The 16138-nt window shown below is 43.2% G+C and overlaps 1 protein-coding gene across 2 annotated transcripts in view; it reads right to left on the reverse strand.

Moving 5' to 3' along the window:
- Positions 1-5912: 5912 nt before the first annotated feature.
- The window catches only part of ptk7b (protein tyrosine kinase 7b), a 111646-nt gene continuing 101420 nt past the window's right edge, over positions 5913-16138 (reverse strand). For both annotated transcript variants that reach the window (XM_034682095.1, XM_034682096.1), the window contains exons 8-20: positions 16001-16137; positions 14030-14165; positions 13426-13545; positions 13127-13276; positions 11683-11830; positions 11414-11541; positions 10196-10396; positions 9126-9287; positions 8755-8987; positions 8573-8653; positions 8203-8354; positions 7909-8087; positions 5913-7539 (exon numbers count right to left, since the gene is read on the reverse strand). In XM_034682095.1, the coding sequence (XP_034537986.1) occupies positions 7379-7539; positions 7909-8087; positions 8203-8354; positions 8573-8653; positions 8755-8987; positions 9126-9287; positions 10196-10396; positions 11414-11541; positions 11683-11830; positions 13127-13276; positions 13426-13545; positions 14030-14165; positions 16001-16137 (1988 nt within the window). In that variant the 3' untranslated portion in view covers positions 5913-7378. The remainder of the gene's footprint in view (positions 7540-7908; positions 8088-8202; positions 8355-8572; positions 8654-8754; positions 8988-9125; positions 9288-10195; positions 10397-11413; positions 11542-11682; positions 11831-13126; positions 13277-13425; positions 13546-14029; positions 14166-16000; position 16138) is intronic.

Consider the following 16138-nt stretch of genomic DNA (forward strand, 5'->3'; position numbering starts at 1 on the left):
TTGAGTGAGTTTATTTTTCAGTCAAGCATGAAAAGTTTTACATGTCTCAATGTGTCTTAAGTGATCAATTTAGACTCAAATACTCTGTTTTTATTCGGTTAAAGGAAACTTTACCTCATGTTAGTGTGATTCTGGGCTGTAGAGTGACTCTGTAGGTGTAAACGAATGCTGTTTAGCAACTTTAGGATACTTTCATGGGTGTTTTTGAAAGAATGAAATGTTATGTGCATTATACATGAACCTCTTTGCCCTACAGGTATGACAGATTATATTTCTTAGAGGCTTTGAGGACTAATAATGCATCATAACAAACTTTCTAAGCTGCTCAGACTATGACCCTGATACAGACCTACACCAGGTGCATCTGTAACATATATAAACATATTTGGTCGTCTTTCAATTTACCTTTTTTGAGTGAGTTTATTTTTCAGTCAAGCATGACAAGCTTAACATGTGTCAGTGTGTTTTTAATGATCAATTTAGACTCAAATACTCTGTTTTTATTCTGTTAAAGGAAACTTTATCTCACGTTAGTGTGATTCTGGGCTGTAGAGTGATTCTGTAGGTGTAAATTAATGCTGTTTAGCAGCTTTAGGATACTTTAAAGGAGGATTTATTGTTATGTGCATTATACATTAACCTCTTTGCCCTACAGATATGACAGGTTCTATTATTTTGAGACATTGGGGACTAATAATGCATTATACAAACTTTCAGACTATGACCCTGATTCAGACCTACACCAGCTGCGTCTCTTACATATATAAACATGTCAAATAAAGGTACTTTTTGCACATTTGATTGTCTTTAAATTGAACTTTTTGAGTGAGTTTATTTTTCAGCCAAGCATGAAAAGTTTTACATGTCTCAGTTTGTCTTTAGTGATCAGTTTAGACCCAAATACTCTGTTTTTATTCTGTTAAAGGAAACTTTATCTCATGTTGATGTGATTCTGTGCTGTAGAGGGATTCTGAAGGTGTAAATTAATGCTGTTTAGCAGCTTTAGGATACTTTAAAGGAGGATTTATTGTTATGTGCATTATACATGAACCTCTTTGCCCTATAGAGATGACAGATTATAATTTTTTAGAGTCATTGAAGACTCAAAATGCATCATACACACTTTCTAATCTCCTCAGGTTATGACCCTGATACAGACCTACACCAGGTGCATCTTTAACATATATATACATGTCAAATAAAGGTACTTTTTTATGTCTCACTGTGTTATTAGTGATCAGTTTAGACTCAAATACTCTGTTTTTATTCTCTTAAAGGAAACTTTATCTCATGTTGATGTGATTCTGTGCTGTAGAGTGATTCTGAAGGTGCAAATTAATGCTGTTTAGCAGGGAATGTTCTCACCACATTGGCTAACATTCCCTATAAGTTCTGATTATGTTTCAAGACAAGGTTTTGAGTGTTACCTGCACTGTGTACATAGGATGTTTTTATAGAATTGTATTATATTATATTTTATTGTATTTTATATTTAGATTTTAGATATTTAAAAGCTGGAAGAGAGAAACAGCATCTCGGTTTTCCTGTATGTCTCGTACATAAAGTGAAAATTGACAATAAAAACCTTTGAATCTTGAATCATATTCAAAGAGCATCTTGAGGATGTTTATAGATTTAAATAATGTTCCTTTTTTGTATTAATGAAAGAAGAACATTTTGTCTGTAACATTCAGATGATGTTTTGATAATATTCTTTTAGTAACAGACAGTGGAGGACAGTAACAAAGTACATGTACTTAAGTACATGTTTTGAGTATCTGTACTTAACTTGAGTATTATTTTTTAGGGGTACTTATTACTTTGACTCCACAACATTTCCATCAATGCTATAGTTACTCACTACTTTAGCTTTGAAGTCAGCTGAAGAATTGTCTTTTCTTTTCTCAATCAGATCCCAAAGACTGTAAACTGTTTGTGTGCTTGTGTTTCGTTTGTCTAAATGGTGTAGCCGTACCTCGGTTGACTGTAGATCAGATCAAACATTATTCAGACCAGTCCGTTCATTTAGTGAAGGTAACATCACCATCTAACCTGAGAAAGCATGTCGAGGTCTGTAGCTAACAAACTGGTTTTATTCCAGACGAGCATTGTAAGCTTGTCTGTGCTTGTAGTAACTTAGTTTATATTTCATGGTTTACTTTTTAGATATGAAGTCATGTTTTCTAGATAAACAGAACGGAGCAGAATGAACACCCATGCATTCTTTACTGCTCACATGCTTTGTGAAAATACGTTCAGAGATATTTTAAAAAGTACATACAAACTTTCTAAGATGCTCAGACTATGACCCTGATTCAGACCTACTTTGTGGCAACACCAGGTGCATCTTTAACATATATTAGCATGTAAAATAAAGGTATTTTTTTGCACATTTGATTGTCTTGCAATTAACCTTTTTGAGTGAGTTTACTTTTCAGCCAAGCATTAAACCCAACTGAGTATTTGTTGTTACTTTTTAAAGACACCTGGGTGCAAAATACAGTCTATAGAGCTGTTAACATGCTAACAGTAGACCTGACACTATAATAAAAGCTTACATTGTAAATAACATCAAGAAAGTGAACCTGATTATTTTGTTTATTGCAAATGAAGGACTGAAAAACAGAAAATCATAGAAAAGCAACATATACAGAGAGAGTCGGACTAAATGTGCAACCTACAGATGTGCCAGACTCCAGCTGCTACAACTACAACTATCTGTCTCACCACTATCATCTCTCTCTCCAACACGGTCTCAGCAGATGTGTGTCTAACATGAGTCTGGTCCTGCTGGAGGTTTCTGCCTGTTAAAGGAAGTTTGTCCTTGCCACTGTAACTTGCTAAATGCTGCAAAGTGCTCTGCTCATGGTGGATTAAGATGAGATCAGACTGAGTCCGGTCAGTAAGATGGGACTGGATCTGATCCTGTCTTGATGTTGGGTCTTTGTTCATAATAGAACATAGAGTAGTCCGTTTGGGAAGAGTCTGAGGAGAACATTTGTGTGATTTGGTGCTGTATAAATAAAGACTGATTGACAGCAGTAATGCTGAAATGCAACATGCAAAATAAATGTGACAGTGAACACCAGGATCCAAAAACTGGAACAACAGCTATCACTACTTGGATAACTTGTTTTCACTCTTCCACTTCGTACTGCTGCACATTGTAGAAACATCTTCTGTGGCATTTTAACTTCTCTGTCTGAATGCACTCCTGTTTAGTTTCCTGACAGTGTTTGAAGTGATGCAGTAATCCCCACCCGGCTGGTGCTGCAGGCAGGTTAAAACAAATGCATCAAAGTATTTGAAAATTAATCCTCAGCCAAGATTTGTTGGCAAGAAGCTGGAGGGGGTTTATTCTAATATGTTACGTTTATCACCAGGAGATCCTGCAGGAGATAAATGTCATCTCACAGCTGCATCCATCAACATACAGTGGGTGATAAAATACTTGCACACACATTGCAGCTGCATGATTTTTAGAATAATGACAGCTTGGGAACACTGACACAAATCCCTAATTTCACGTACTCCCACTCATACAGGAACTTTATTTTACAGCTACAGACTCTGTGTTCACATATTGAGCTCTTAAAAGAAGTCTCAGTGAAATGTTTGTAAGTTTTAAGGTTAGAAAATATGCATATAGCGCCATCTGGTGGTCAAAGACAGAACTGTGTGCATTTGCAGACAGGAGGAGTGTTTGTAAGGGATTTTAGAGGGTGAATATGTGATGTTTTATACATTAAATCTCATTAAATATAACACTTAATGAATAAAGGAAGACATTTTTAATAACAGCACACATGTGGTGAGTCATAAAAGTTAAAGTCTGAAGACAAACAAACACAAACATGCACTTTTTTAATTCAGCCATGGCCTTTTGATGATAAATATCTCTACATCTAATAAGTGGCTTCATTTTAAAGTAATGTAAAGCCTGCATATTCTTCTATAACTCCAGATCTGTCTCTAAAGATCCTCATCAGTCCCAAGAACCTCTGCAGGCAGCTGTTGTTTACACACAGTCTGAAAATGCAACTTGCAGAGACTCGCTCGAGGTCGGCGATGAACCTCAGAGAACATTTCGTCACCTTAATTATTGTTACCGAACATTACGCTGAGAGGAAAAGCAGCTGCATGTAGGAACTGGGACAGGAACTCTGCAGAAGGTTCAGAGGATGGAACATTTGATAACAACTCCAAACATGAGCAACACAACTTGTGTGCACGTTAACAAAGAAGTCTTAAGGATGGTTCACGTCTGCAGCTTCATTATTACACAGAATCAGAATAAAGAAGTGTCTTTGATTTGATTTATCTCATTCAGTTAGATTATTCAAAGGCTGTTCTTCATGTGACTTTGAATAAACACAAGGTGCTCTACAGAAAATGGAACCCTTATTATTACACTTTGTCCCTCAAGACCATGTAGACGGTATACAACATGGACTAAAGCCTATCATGGGCGGTCGCCATATTGGAAATGTGGCCTCAACCTAACTTCAGTCAACCTAACAAGAGGTAAAGAGGCGGGCCTTTAGCCTCCTCACTAACAGCTACAGTGTTCCCGCCTGTCAATCAAATCAGCCACGCCCTTATTTGGGCAAAACTTAATATCTTCAAAATGACGACTTATAAAGAGTCGTTGTGTGAGTTCTATGAGGAAGTAGTGGTTTCCCAGCTAATCAGGGCGACGTAGTGGGGCCGCCACTCGACCAATCAGGACGGAGGATTGGGGAGCAGCTCTGATTGGTCCGTCATAACGGGAACAAGGGGAATAATAACATTGCTTTATACAAAGGCGTTGGAAAACACAGAGATTTCGCGATAATCTCAAATTACTCCACTTACCGATGAGTACTGATGGGTATTATGACCTTTTCTCCAAATCTAGCAGAAAAAAAGTACAGTTTTTTATACCATTCCTACCAATACAAGCTTCAAAGTTACTAACCGTGGACCTTTCTGGAGTTCCTGAGCTCCCTTGTCTCGTAGGTTCCTCCTGCTGTGGACGATCCAGACTCCAGCTGATACGGACGTTCTGGATCCCAGCGGCAACAGCTACAACTACTCGTCTCATCACTATCACCGCTCCCTCTCTCTTATTCTCCTCTATCCCTCTTTCCAGACCCAACTTGGTCTCAGCAGATGTGTGTCTAACATGAGTCTGGTCCTGCTCGAGGTTTCTGCCTGTTAAAGGAAGTTTTTCCTCGCCGCTGTAACTAGCTAAATACTGCGATGTGCAATGCTCATGGAGGATTAAGGTGGACCAGCTCTTAGTTATGCTACTATAAGCTTAGACTGACACACTGGGATCCTGTCTTTCCCTCTCTCTACTCTCTCTGCCTGTCTCTTACTTTAACTCTTCCTGTCCCATTAAAGTTCCTAACCATAGACCTTTCTGGAGTCCCTGAGTTCCCCTGTCTCGTAGGTTCCTCTGGATCGCTGCTGCTGTGGACGTGCCAGACTCCAGCTGCTACAACTACAACTATCCGTCTCCCCACTATCATCTCTCTCTCTCTTCATCTCCCTCTATCCCTCTCTCCAACACGGTACGGTCTCAGCAGATGTGTGTCTAACATGAGTCTGGTCCTGCTGGAGGTTTCTGCCTGTTAAAGGAAGTTTGTCCTTGCCACTGTAACTTGCTAAATGCTGCAAAGTGCTCTGCTCATGGTGGATTAAGATGAGATCAGACTGAGTCCTGTCTGTGAGATGAGACTGGATCTTATCCGGTCTTGGTGTTGGGTCTCTGTTCATAATTCAACATAGAGTCCGGTCTAGACCTGCTCTGTTTGTTAAAGCATCTTGAGATAACGTTTGTTGTGATTTGGCGCTGTACAAATAAAGATTGATTGATTGTACATTTTGTAGAAGCTTCACTCTCTGTAACATGAACCACAACACGCAGGTTAAAAACACTGTGAACCTTTATTAACAGCAGCATGTATACTTTTGTAAATATCTGGGATTACTGTGAACATTTGCTGAAGCAGATTAAAAAAAAACACGTCTAGGTGTGAGCGCCTAGCATTCATAAAACCAAACACTAAAAACAACGTATAAAAACAGGTTCATACACAAAGGCCTTGGTTTGATTAGATAAAGTAAAAAAGGAGGGAAACAGGAAAGAGAATCCTTCATTTAGCAGGCACTTAAAGGAGCAGTCCACTCTTTTTGACCTCTTAGTTTGCGTTAGCGTCTCCAGCTGTTCGCAGCCTGAGCGCTCACTGATTGAACCGTGAGACAGAAGAAGATGAAGAAGAAGAAGAAGAAGAAGAAGAAGTACCTTCCTATTACAAACAGTTAAAAAAAGACAGGACCTTCATCATAAATAAGCAGGCTCCTGCATGTCCGACTACACGACACGAGAGAGAGACAGAGGGAGAGAGTCTTTAAGTGAAGTTAGTGCATGGCTTCTACTTTATGTACACGCTGCAGCGTCGCTCCCAACGAGCGCGCCGGGAGAGAAACTGTGATTGGACCTCTGGAGAAATGATGCTGCAGGTTACACACACAGTGATAGGCTGCATCCCTGTCACATGATCACTCTAACATGAGCACCTTGGAGTTAATACAAGAACACACTCGTACAAAGAGCCCGGGAGTGGCACAGTCACGTCTACGAGGGGACGATCCTTGGCTGTAAAGTCGATGTTTGTGACGTTCCTGAAGTTTTACTGACGGGTGACTCCTCACGTGTACGCCTTCATGCAAAACCCTGACTCCACTTCTTTAAAACACACACAGGAGCACAGGGACAGATCAGTGGTGAACACACACACACACACACACACACGGGATGCATCTGAGGAGGCCGATAAAAACACCTCTGATTGGCTGATTGAGCATCTATGAAGTTTTCTTCAAACTTCAAAACAGTAACATTTATCTTAATTTATAAATCTGAACCGGGGTAACAAGGCTCAAACATCCCACAGCAGGAGGTCTGAGTGTGTGTGTGTGAGTGTGTGTGGGAGTGTGTGTGTGTGTGGAGAGGTAGAGGCACTGAGGTCGTGAGTCTCCGTGGATCAGAGGTGTCTCAGGGACAGTACGCAGAGCAGGCAGGGTCACAGTGGAGCCACACACGGGTCTCTGTGGGGGGTGTGGTGGTGGTGGTGTTGGTTTGTGGTGGGGTCATCCACGCTGCATTTAAGGCAAACATAAACCCCCCCCCGGTCTCTGCTCGCCGTCCACACACACGTGAGTCAGTTTCAGTCTCCTCCACGCAGACGCTGTTTGAAATGCATAAAAAAAGTGTTTGTTCTCCTCCAACCCTCCTCCTCCCTGAAATGTGTGAAAATCCAGCATCGTGTCTTTTTGATATTTGGGGTGGGGAGGGGAGGGGGGCAGGTCAGAGTTCCCCTCACACGTGGTCTCAGACTTTGCTGTCAGACGGCACTTCTCCCAGCGCGTGGACGATGTCGGTGAAGGACGGACGCTCCTTCAGGCTGAGCGCCCAGCAGCGACACATCAGCTTGTAGATCTTAGACGGACAGCCGTCAGGAGGAGGCAGCTTCAGCTTCCCCGTCTGCAGAGCTGGAGACGAAGAGGGAGAGGGAGAGAAGGAGAGAGAGAGATAGGGGGGTTAGAGGAACGCAGAAACATGGACGCACAGGATGGAGGTTCAAGCATGGGTATGGAGCTAGTGTCATTCGAATTGCTCAAAAGGACGAGTGGACAGCTTTAAGAAGATCTCTCTCTATACAGTGAAAAACTGCAGTCTCCAAATCCTCATTGGTTGATACCACTCAGACTACAGAGACCAGAACCCTCCTCAGACTAAAATCCAGACCCTGAGATCCAGATTCTTGGGATTTTCTTGTACTTAAAGGCTCATTTCACTCTAAACCGAGACCTTTTCCTTCCGTGTGATTTCAAAGTCAGCCTCCAAAGCTTCGTACTGACCTTCCAGCACCTCGTCATCATTCAGTTTGGCGTGCGGCATTTCCCCGTGACTGAACACCTCCCACATCAACACTCCGAAGGCCCACACGTCAGACTTGGTGGAGAAGTCGTCCTCAAACACCGACTCTGAGGGGAGCCAGCGCAGCGGGATCCACGCCTGTCTGTAGTGATAGTACTCACTGAGAGCAGGGACACGAACGAGGAAGAAGAGGAGGAAGAGGAGGAGACATCCGTCAGACCATCATCACAACGTGTACTGCAAAGAGTGGTTTTTATGTGGTTCTAAAGCCTGACCTGTTGTAGACGTCCTTGCTGAGGCTGAGCGACGACACCTTCACGCGCCGCTGGCTGTTGATCAGACAGTTTCTGGCGGCGAGGTCTTTGTGGACGAAGCGATGATTGGAGAGGTGCTCCATCCCATGAGCCACCTGGGCACAGATGGAAACCTGCAGAAGAAGAAAGACAGAACAAAGAGTGTGAAAAAGTTTGCATGGAGCTAATGCAGAAGACCGCCATTCTTTCTCTTGTCCAGCAGGGGGTGAGAGAACGGTTCCCCTCCTCACTGACAGACCCAGACTCAAAGCTTGGCACGTTTCTATGTTTAAATATTTGCATGAATGACATCGTGCACAACTCTTTGAGCTGTCAATCATCCAACACTTACTTTGGTCTTGGTGCTGATTGGCGTAGATTTGATCTTGTCGTCTTTGCTTTTGGAGATTCTCAGGAACTGCTTGAGGTCTCCCTGATGAGACAGAAACCATAACCAGAGGGCGTTACATCAGGTAACAAGCAAACTTCACTCTGCAGCCGTTTGTATGTGTTTGTGTGTGTGTGTGTGTTTACCAGGTCATAGTACTCCAGGATCATGTAGTGGGGGTCTACCTCCCTGCACAGGCCCAGCAGGCGGACCACGTTGGGGTGGCTGAGCTTGGCGAACATCTCAGCTTCGCGGCGGAAGTCGAGCTGCAGCTGTTCGTCTCTGGTCTGCAGACTCTTCACCAGAACCACCGACTCCTCCTCGCTCTCCTCCAGACCTTTAGCTTTACACAGGAGCACCTCCCCGAACTCTCCTTTACCTGAACACACACACAGAGACACACACTCTGTCACCTTCTGACGTCACGTTTGTCTTGAACTCGACCACAGACACTCACTGCAGATAATCATGTTATAATAAGAGAACATATTGATATATAACATCATAAATAACGTACCCAGAGTGGTGATGGTCTGCAGGTTCGCTCGGGGGAAGTGCAGTTTGTCGTTGTTGACGTGGCTGTGGCGTTTCTCCGTTGTTGCTATGGTTCCCATGTTTGTGAGCGCCACCTCCTCCTGGATCTCAGCGGTGGTGTGACCGTTTTGTTGGACAGTCCCTCCTGATGGACAGAGGACACATCCCACATGGTCAAAGGTCAGGGGCAGTATCTCAGTGGTTGTGAATAATTGGTTTTATTTCATTATCTATTTCATTTATTTTATTCTATATTATTTTATTTAATATAATTTATTTATTTACTTCATTTTATTTTATATAATTGCATTTCATATTATTTATATTTCATATCATTTATTTATTTAATTTAATTTATAGTATTTAATCTATTTTATTCTATATCATATTAATTCATTTATTTGATCTTATTTAATTAATTAATTACATTTTTATTTATTTTTTGACTTATTTCCAAAAACTACTTTCTGCTCCTTTTTTGAAAAGTACAACCAAAGCATTAAAATCACTTTATTTCTACTGACCATGAAGAAAAAAGGAGTAAAATTATTCAAATTATTATATTATATTTATTATGTGTTAATGTAAAAATTTAGCTGTATTTTTTATTATTTCCCATTCTTTACTTTTATGTTTTTTCCATTTAAAAAAAAAAAAGTTCCAAACAAAGACATCAAACAAACAAACAAAAACAATGTTAATGTGTGAACTTGTGGGTTTTCCATTATAGTGGCAATATCAAAGACGACCACTAGATGGCAGCAGATATCCATTAACTTTAAACAATGTCAGAGGATCATGAGGATGAGGGAATTTAGAGAACTCTGATAAACTCAGGCCAAAAGTTGGAGATGACTGCGCTAAAGTTCTTCATTTCTGAGTTGAGTTTTTAGTTTTCTGTCTGACTTCACTTCAGTCTTTCCTTCTGGCTAAAACTTTTACTTCCACGACAAATATCTGACTTCTCTTCTCCATACATTTCAGCCTCAGTGTTTGATCAATAACTGATCTTAAAGCTGACACCTTTGTGTCTCCGGAGTCAAACATTCATACCGTTCAGACACTCCATCTCTGGCTCCTCTCCGTCCTGTCCTTTCTGCTGTCGTTTGGCATGGCGTCTCTTCTTGCAGTAGAACATGAGTCCTAGAACCACGATGATGTAAGCTACGGCGGCGCCCACGGACAGACCGATGGTTTGGATCATCTTGTAAGGAGCTTTGTCTTCTTCTTCATCGTAGGATTGATTCGGTTTGTCTGTTGGGGAACAAAGAGCGGTTAAACAGGAAGTCTTTTCATCACATCTTCAACCGAACATCATCTTCTGTTTTAGATAACAGAGTACAAAAAAAGTGATGAATGAAAAGTGTTAGAAATGCAAAATGCAATGTTTTAGAACACAACAGTTCCAGCATGCAGGCCTGCTCATCGTATAAAGTCTCTAAAAGTAGTATGGGAGGTAGAGCCTTCAATTATCAGACACCTCTCCTTTGGAATCATCTACCAGTCAGGGTCCGGGAGGCAGACACCCTCTCTACTTTTAAGAGTAGGCTTCAAACTTTCCTTTTTGATAAAGCTTATAGTTAGAGCTGGATCAGGCTTGGACCAGGTCTTAGTTATGCTGCTATAGGCTTAGACTGACACACTGGGATCCTGTCTTTCCCTCTCTCTCCTCTCTCTGCCTGTCTCTGACTTTAAGTCTTCCTGTCCCATTAAAGTTACTAACCATAGTCCTTTCTGGAGTCCCTGAGCTCCCTTGTCTCGTAGGTTCCTCTGGATCTCTGCTGCTGTGGACGTGCCAGACTCCAGCTGCTACAACTACTACTATCCGTCTCCCCACTATCATCTCTCTCTCTCTTCATCTCCCTCTATCCCTCTCTCCAACACGGTCTCAGCAGATGTGTGTCTAACATGAGTCTGGTCCTGCTGGAGGTTTCTGCCTGTTAAAGGAAGTTTGTCCTTGCCACTGTAACTTGCTAAATGCTGCAAAGTGCTCTGCTCATTGTGTTGCTCAGAGAAAATGAGCAGATATGAGACGCTGCTTCAGTCAGCACACAAAGATCCTCAGAGTGTGAAGCCTGACAGGCGTGGCGTCAGAGACGAGGTCGTGGTTATTAACCTGTCGAGACGGTGACAGGTGGGAGGTGAAGCTTTAATGAAGGCCTCCATCCCTCACGCCTCATCTGAGCACCTCTGTGTCTGATAGAGAAAGCTAGTGTATATATATGTATGTGTGTGTGTTTGTGTGTGTGTGTGTGTGCGTGTTGGACGCACCCACGACAAACAGCTTGGCCACCCGGTCTTTGATGCTGCAGCTGTTTCCGGCCACACATGTGTACCTGCCCGTGTCGTCCGTGGTGACGTCTCTGATCACCAGGGAGCCGTTCGCCATCTTCTGGATCCTGTTGGTGAGAGAGAGGGAGAGAGAGAGAGAGAGAGAGAGAGAGAGAGAGAGAGAGAGAGAGAAGGAGAGAGAGAGATTAATATTCTGTGACTCCCTTCCTGATATCTTCATGAAGGTGGTTATGGTCTCTGGTTCTTACCTCCTGTTCTTGCTGATGTCGAGCGTCTTGTCTTTGACCATCCAGTGGATGTGGGGCTCGGGGTCTCCGGTGGCCTGGCAGTGCAGGACGGCTGTGTGACCCTGATACACCGTCGTGTTCTCTGGCTCCACTTTAAAGCGAATGTACACTGTATGCACACATACACACACACACACACACACACACACACACACACACACACACACACACACACAAACACACACACACACAGGCTCATTAATATAACACACGCCACAGAATGTTTCCCTCACACACTGTGGTGACTGTGGTTAAAGCCTCAGTTACCCTCCAAACCAAAGCTAATTTATCATTTGGTTTAGAGGCGACAGAGCTCATAATGAAGCCACCGTCACTGCATTAAAAACAGACAGGACTCTGTAGTGGAAGTCACTGCATTAAAAACAGACATGACTCTGTAGTGGAAGTCACTGCATTAAAAACAGACATGACTCTGTAGTGGAAGTCACTGCATTAAAAACAGACAGGACTCTGTAGTGGAAGTCACTGCATTAAAAACAGACAGGACTCTGTAGTGGAAGTCACTGCATTAAAAACAGACATGACTGTAGTGGAAGTCACTGCATTAAAAACAGACATGATTCTGTAGTGGAAGTCACTGCATTAAAAACAGACATGACTCTGTAGTGGAAGTCATTGCATTAAATACAGACATGACTCTGTAGTGGAAGTCACTGCATTAAAAACAGACATGACTCTGTAGTGGAAGTCACTGCATTAAAAACAGACAGGACTCTGTAGTGGAAGTCACTGCATTAAAAACAGACAGGACTCTGTAGTGGAAGTCACTGCATTAAAAACAGACATGACTCTGTAGTGGAAGTCACTGCATTAAAAACAGACATGACTCTGTAGTGGAAGTCACTGCATTAAAAACAGACATGACTCTGTAGTGGAAGTCACTGCATTAAAAACAGACATGACTCTGTAGTGGAGATCACTGCTTTCACAAACGCAGCTTAAAACTGGACCATGTAAAGAGGAAACTATATATAAACCTGATCCAGAACCACAGAGACTTCTCTGGACCTAAGCTTGTTTAAGGTGGACTGAGTGGAAAACTGTCCTGTGGTCTGATGAATCAAAGTCTGACATTCTTTCTGGAAATCATGGACGCTGTGTCCTCCAGTCTAAAGAGGAGAGGGACCACCCGGCTTGTTATCAGCTCACAGTTCAAAGCCAGCGTCCCTGATGGTATGGGGATCATAAGAGTCCATAGCATGGGGAGCTTCCACATCTGGGAATCAGAACCAAACTGCATTCTGCATGCATTACAACACTATGGCTCTGTAGTAGAAGAGTCCAGGTGCTAAAATGTGCTTTGAAGGGAGACTGTCCCTTCATAAAAACATCTTGACCCTCTCCTTCGATCTTTCATCATCCAGGTAACCAGTGAGGAGTTTACCTGCTACGGTGAGCGTCACCAGCGCTCTGATCTCCCCCTGCAGGCTGTTGGAGGCGATGCAGGTGTAGTTTCCGGCGTCGCTGCGGGTCACTTTGGTGAAGTGAAGCTGACCGTTCCTCTGCTCCACGTGGGGCGGCACCTCTCCTCCGTCTGCAGGGGGGAGACAGAGAGACACAGGTGAGGGGTAGAAACATCAACTATGAGGAATCACATGCATCCATCTTCACACTAATGTCTGAATTCTCTCGCCTGTTTTATCCCTCTTGTTAAATACATTCATGCTGTAAGACTCTGCTCACCTGCTTTGGTCCAGCGGATGGTGGGCGGCTCTCTTCCCTTAGCCGAGCACTGGATGGTGATCTCGTTGTCGAGCTCCAGGCACTGGGCGGGCTGGGGTGTCGGTGTGAACTTCAGCTTCTCTGAAAGTTAAAACACACACACACACTTTAAACATGTGGTGAACAGGGAACATGTCAACGCCGAAACTGACACGAAGCTGCTGAAGTCGTGTTCAGACACGTTCAGGGGGAGAGCTGCTGCATGCACACACGTGAGTCAGCCTATCAGAGGCTGAGATCATACAAACACAGAGACGTCAGGACTCTGTCTCAGTAATCCTCCTGCAGCAGCAGCAGCAGCTGACTCTCCCCGACACACACTTATCATGAAGTAATGTGCTGGCGTGAGTCATGTTTTACACCTCTGTGGGCGCCCTGCAGACACAACATGGACACGCTGCTTCTATTCTAGGAGACAGACACATGCATGTCCACATCTGATTTAGGTTCCCCCTCCACACTGTGACTGATTGCTGGATCCTCACACATCATCTCACAGTCAGTCATGAAATAACTTAAACAGTTTAAAGTACGGTACAATCTGATAAAACCAGAGATGTCTTACCCAGAACGCTAACCCTCGCCTGCCCAGACAGCCGCCCAGCTGCAGTCTGAGTCTCACAGCTGTACATCTGTCCGTCGTACACCTCCACGTTGTTGATCCTCAGGGTGCCGTTAGGAAACATCTTGAAACGAGAGTCCTGGAAGAAGACGAGCAGAAGTCAGAAAAGTCTTCAAGACAAGAATCAGAAGCAGAATCAGCGTTTCCACCAAGCCACCCGGTTCAGTTCGGTACGCAATTTTTTGCCATTTCTAATATTAAAATTTAACTTTTGTAGGGTTAGGGTTAGGGTTAGGGTTAGGGTTAGGGTAAGGGTTAGGGTTAGGGTTAGGGGTTAGGGGTTTGGGTTTGGGTTAGGGTAAGGGTTAGGGTGAGGGTTAGGGGTTTGGGTTAGGGTTAGGGTTAGGGTTAGGTTAGGTTAGGTTGGGTTTGGGTTAGGGTTAGGTTAGGTTAGGGTTAGGTTAGGTTAGGGTTAGGGTTAGGGTTAGGGTTAGGGTTAGGGTTGGGGTTAGGAGTTTGGGTTTGAGTTAGGTTAGGTTAGGTTAGTTTAGGGTTGGGGTTGGGGTTAGGGTTAGGGTTAGGGTTAGGGTTGGGGTTAGGGGTTAGGGTTTGGGTTAGGTTAGGTTAGTTTAGGTTAGGGTTGGGGTTGGGGTTAGGGTTAGGGTTAGGGTTAGATTAGGTTAGGTTAGGTTAGGGTTAGGGTTGGGGTTGGGGTTAGGGTCGGCATTGTCCTTCATTTCAGGAACCCTTTGTTGAGGTACCAAGCGTATTAATCCAGCCCTAAACGTGCAGCCGAACTCACTGCAATCAGCTCTTTTATGAGAGAGAAGCCGGAAGTTGAGATTGTCCTGAAAATGATGTGAGTTAACGAATCCTGACTGGAACTGCTGGTAGGTTGCCCTTGCCACCAGAGGACACTGTGTCAGCTTTGGATGTCATCTTATAAATAGAGGCCAGGATGAGGGCCTTCTCCCTCTTTGTCCACAAACATTTGATGGTTTGTCATGTGTCTGTTGTTGCATCCTCAATAACCATGACAATCATCATATGCAACATTGGCGACTTAGAGGACAAAATAAAACAAACATTAACTGCAAAGCTGCTCCTGGTGGTTTGTGGCTCCAGTTTGGATCTGTATCCAATAATGACTCTGTTTAATGTATTTTTTTATTCATATTAGGGAATGCTCTCAGGTGTTATTGAGGCGTCGAGGTTGGTCTTAAAATGAAACAGTCTTCTTGAATGAAAAAAAAGAGGGTGCTTAACACAGACACCAGCTGAGCAGAGAGAGGGGCTCAGAGATGGATGCAAAGGGAGAGAGAGAGCGCACAAGAACAAATGTTTCCTGTAACCTGATGTTTTTAAATGATTAACATAGCTTTACCTACAGCCAACATATTTAAAGAGAACTTTATTTTCCAAAGAGAGTTCACCTTAGGTTTGAATAAAGCCCACCAAATAAGTGTTCTGAGTACAACTTCAAAATAAAGGCGTAGTGTAAAAACAAGAGGAAAGCTCTTTTTACTTTGAAAAGCATTCTGGGAGAGCTTTTATTTTATATTTTTCATGCTTTTAACATGCATTTAGCAGATATTAAGCTTAAACTGATTGCCATATATACATTTTCTGTGTATTTTGGCCGAGATCAGCATGCGGCATGGTACAAAAATTGCCTCTATTCACGCCAAAACAAGGATCAAGCAGCTCCGGGGGACGTCACTCGGCCAATGTGCTTCCTGAGTAAAGCGTTGAAGGGTATAGTTCAGTGTGCAAATGCAGGAAAGACCAGGATTTACTGTACCAAACCAAAACAGACCACTTGATGGAAGTGCACCATTATTCATTTACCTGGGGGAAAATTCCAGCATCACAGTTGCTCTTACTCATAATATAGCAGTATGAAATAAATAACTGCATGTATAAAACGTGGACATGAATAAATCTGCAGGTGTGTGTTTCTGTGTGATAGCTCACCTCAGGTGTGATCCCCATGCTGTTGCGGTACCAGGTGACCTCAGGTTCAGGGTTGGCCTGAGTGTGGCAGTGAAGGTAACCTGGTTTCCCCTCCTCCAGCAGGCTGTCCTGAGGCTTCAACACCCAAACCGGGGCGGC

The sequence above is a fragment of the Notolabrus celidotus genome, chromosome 4 (genome assembly GCF_009762535.1).
Source record: "Notolabrus celidotus isolate fNotCel1 chromosome 4, fNotCel1.pri, whole genome shotgun sequence".
NCBI classification, from domain to species: domain Eukaryota; kingdom Metazoa; phylum Chordata; class Actinopteri; order Labriformes; family Labridae; genus Notolabrus; species Notolabrus celidotus.